The 4,295-nt window shown below is 40.9% G+C and overlaps 1 protein-coding gene across 1 annotated transcript; it reads left to right on the top strand.

Moving 5' to 3' along the window:
* Nucleotides 1–1,658: 1,658 nt before the first annotated feature.
* Nucleotides 1,659–3,048, top strand: LOC145463870 (BTB/POZ domain-containing protein 6-like). The gene has a single exon (XM_081447662.1). It carries the CDS (start codon nucleotides 1,714–1,716, stop codon nucleotides 3,046–3,048), a length of 1,335 nt encoding a protein of 444 aa, XP_081303788.1. The 5' UTR covers nucleotides 1,659–1,713.
* Nucleotides 3,049–4,295: the final 1,247 nt, after the last annotated feature.

Genomic DNA, 4,295 nt, shown 5'->3' with positions numbered 1-4,295 from the left:
GGAGGTTAAACACAAAAGAAAATGTCAATTTTTTAGCTCTAAAAGTGGGCGTGGTCGCTTACGAGTGGAGGTCGCTTACAAGAGGTTCCAATTATAGTGACGAGAGTGGAAAACTTTTGGCACTTTGGAAAACTGGTCGCTGAGGTGAGGTGGTCGCTTACGAGAGCTGGTGGCAATCAGAGGTTCGACTGTAGTCTTTCACGTAGACTTAAGGGTTTTTTTCCTATAAGAAGTCCCTCTTTCGCTTAGTCCGTCGAGCGAGACCTTCTTTCGATTCACGCTCTACGGACTAAGCGAAAGAGGGACTCCTTGTAGTCTCCTTCTCTGGGAAACTCATCTTTTAGAATCCTTTTAATGACGAGGGATTTTAGGCTTTAGGATCTGAGCGAATGTTTCCCTTAAGAATTTTCCCAAAGACCTCTTGTTACTGAGATAGTGTGAACAGAATTTTTTTATTCACATATTGTACAGGTTAAACGAAAGCTAAAGAATCGCCCGTTTGTATACGTAATCACAGAATCCTTTTTAATCATGATAATGTCTTTTAATTTAAAAACTCTTCAGTCAATAATTTTCAATGAAATATGGAACGTGCTTTTAAAAATCTCTTATGTCGGTTGTCTTCTCCACGTATACTTGGGTTATACGTAAGTAATGAAATCGCCAGACCCTCCCTTTTCTGCAGACATATGCAACGTAGTCACAGTACTGCAGCATAGCGCAACTCTGACAACGTGGTGCAGTTTTGAGCTGTTCAGCTTGCGTCATCCTAAAGAGGCCGAAGTGAAGAATAGGTTAGTTAACAAGTTAGTTTACAAGTCATTCGTTAACTCTCATACATTCTTCCTCGTGTTTTTCGCCTCCCCCACCCCTTTTTGGGAAGAGCAGGGATGGCGGAGTGGTGAGAGCGCTCGCCTCCCGCCAATGTGGCCCGGGTTCGAGTCCGGCCCGGTGCCATATGTGGGTTGAGTATGTTCTTGATTCTCGCCTTGTTCCGAGTTTTTCTCCGAGTTCTCTGGTTTTCCTCCCTCAACATAAACAAACATCTCCAAATTCCAATTCCACCAGGATAGAGGACCCGCATGGAAACCAGCTAAGGCTGATGTGGCTTTAAATCTCTTAATTTCTTTCTGGTTTGCGCCTGCAAAAAGGCGTAGGGTAGCTTTTTTCTTGACGTTGAATATCTATATATTGTATTAAAATTCTTATTTGGGTCCAAGGCTACGGAGAGCTTTGCTTACCAAGGCTATGAAGGGCTTTGCTTACCAAGGAAATGGAAAATAATTTAAACGATAGTAATAATAAGAACTTTTTTTTAATAATTCGGAAAGAGGCGAGAATTTAAAATTGTAAAATATCTTCCATTTTATCTCCGATCCACATCCCTTTCTCGGCTGTGCATTTTCAAGGAGGTACTATAGCTTCCGGCTTGGGCCTGACTAAGCTGGATATTAAGCTTCGTTGGGATATTAATACAAGCTGACTTCACATTAAATACGACTGATTCCTCAGATGTAACGAGTTCGTACAAACTCAGGCTAGCGTGAAGCGTCACCCCTGCGCCACCCGCTGGTAAAATGAGATGCAAATTTGTTCGACCACTGCTGACCAGCTCTGACTGACTAATCAGTTCAATTTATTCAGTTTCCAGAGTTTCTCACAAACAACGCCTTCCAGACAGCTGAAAATCTCGCTGATTGTAACCACATAGCCATGTCTGTTATCGAGAAAAACTGGCAAACAACAAAGCCAACTATCAGAGAAAGAAGCAAGCACATGTTCAACAATGATCTCTTCAACGATGTGAAATTTGTTGTGCGAGGAGGGCGCAATGGCGAAAGTGAAAGCAAACAAGTGATTCCTGCTCACAAGTTTGTGTTGTCGATTAGCAGTCCTGTGTTTGAAGCCATGTTTTACGGTGAGCTGGCGGAGACTACAGACTCTATTGAACTGACTGACTGTGAGTGCGACAGTCTGTTGGAGTTGTTTCGTTACACGTACAGCGATGAAGTGATCTTGAGCGGAAGTAATGTGATGGGAGTGTTGTATTTGGCGAAGAAATACATGGTACCTTCACTGGCTGATAAATGTGCGGAATATCTGCAGGATAACTTAGATGCATCGAATGTTTTAGGTATCCTACCACAAGCACAGAATTTTGAAGAGCAAAACCTGGTGGATCAATGCTGGGAAGTGATCGATAAACATACAGAAGAGGCTGTGAAATCAGATGAGTTTGCGACAACTGAGAGATCCTTACTTGAAGCAATGATCGAGCGTGACACTTTGAATATTGAAGAGATAGAGTTGTTCAAAGCGGTGAATTTGTGGGCGACAAAGAGATGTGAAGAACAAGGTTTATCGACAGATGGAAGTGAAAAAAGAAGAATTCTCGGCGAACAGATTGTGAAAGGAATACGTTTTCCAGTGATGACCCAACATGAATTTGCTTCTGTAGTTTTTGACTGCAAGATACTGACACAAGACGAATCTATTACGATAGTGAAATATTTTAATTCAATTCGAAACACTCCAGTAGGATTTCCAGAGACCAAACGTACTGTTTTGAAGGAATTGTTTGAACGATGTTGCAGATTTGGTTCCGTGGTTCACACTGGCTCAGGTTATCCTTATTCACCTGGTAAAAAAGACTGTCTTCGTTTTGAGGTCGACAAAGACATCTCCTTACTTGGAAGCAGAAATTGTAAATATTCTGTAGCTATTCAGATAAAACGTTCAGGTAATTATAGTTGGATAGATCATTGTAACAAAGCAGGAAAATATTTTTCAGTGCTTATCAAGTCAGATCGAGGTTCTTACTACGGTTTTAATGTTTTCTTCGACAGTCCAGTTGACACAAAGAAAGGTGTCAGACACCATTTGGAAGCCTCCATTTCTGATGGAGCCAACTCTTGTTTTGGTCTAAATGGTCAACATTCTGTTGTTTCTTCAGGAGTTAGATTTGATTTTCTAAACAGTTCTGAGAGCAGCAATGGAACGAAAGTTGCACGAGGACAATTTCCAGGGTTTCTTTTTACCGTAAAATAAATGGATAATTAATTGACTTATTCAAATAGAGTCAAATACACTGAGGAGGAAAGCTCTCAGTTTTGAAATATATCACCCAGGTTCAATGAATTTGTGTATTCAGGAGATTTCCATTCAGCCTAATTTTGTAGCACCTTGGAAACTATAATGGACTTTGACAAGAGAAAATCTCTTGACTTTGAACAGTTGTGAACTTTTCAACATGTGAGGCAGTCTCAATCTGATACGAGACAGGCCGTTAAAAAGCCTGCCGATGTAATAGGGTTCTTATACAGTATAGAATTGACTGTTTCTTCATATATTTAAAACTCTACAATCGCTTGTAATTTTTTTATTTTGTAGTTTAGCAGTTACAATTGCAATATTTAACAATTATTCCATGAGCGCGCGTTGGATATGAGATGGTAAATAGCCAACGAGGCCCGTAGGGCCGAGTTGGCTATAACCAATCTCATATCCAACAAGCGCGAATGGAATAATTGTTTTATTAAATTCGGTGCGTTTGTATTCTTGGAAATATAGCTTAATTTTATTGGGTTTTAATTTTACAAAACGACCGGAAGTCGATGTGACAAAAACAACAACAAGTGGAAATCAAATGACATGCGCGCCGTTTGTAAAATTAGTTGAATGAAAAATTTGAGAGTGAAGCAAACGAATTTGTTGAATGAAATTGCAATCAAGTAGAATTCAAGAAACGTCTATCAAATGAAGGAGATATAACCTTGGCCAGAAAGTTTGAAAAGCGTTCGAGTTCGATTCATGGAGAAGAGCCAAATAATTGTGCACTTGCACATTGCCATCGTAATAATGCTGCGGAAAACTTTGATCGCCATGTGACACATACGTTGTGCCAAAATTATTCTCTACAAGATCTCTCTCAGGATTCCCTTGCTTTGAAAGCCTTGGCATTTCGAGCTGTATGTGTGGAGCTCATTGTTGGTCAGTTTTAGAGTCAAGGACAGAAACTATCTTAGCGTCAGATTCATCTTCAGAATCTCCGAGGCCACCCTGGTGGTTTTTCGTGGCTGGTAAAGAACCGGCTTACTTCGGTTCAGCTCAAAACACTCAACTCCTTGAGGTGTTTTTCGCAAGGACAGAATTGTTGGCGCTAGCTGTTGTTGATTCTCTCGTCGTCGTCGGCCAAAAAAGAGACTGAGATAAAACTAGGTCGTCCTCTGTAGCTGTGCGGGATTCTTGCTCTCGGCCGATCCGAGCTTGCTTAGTCGAACAGTTTCCTCATCTGC

The sequence above is a fragment of the Orbicella franksi genome, chromosome 12, assembly GCF_964199315.1.
Source record: "Orbicella franksi chromosome 12, jaOrbFran1.1, whole genome shotgun sequence".
NCBI lineage: Eukaryota > Metazoa > Cnidaria > Anthozoa > Scleractinia > Merulinidae > Orbicella > Orbicella franksi.
The sequence above is the reverse complement of the archived record's forward strand: the minus strand, read 5'-3'. Positions and strand labels throughout refer to the sequence as shown.

What these genes read in the sequence shown, in the direction of transcription:
- LOC145463870 (XM_081447662.1), top strand. Translation starts at nt 1,714, where the DNA reads ATGTCTGTTATCGAGAAAAACTGGCAAACAACAAAGCCAACTATCAGA.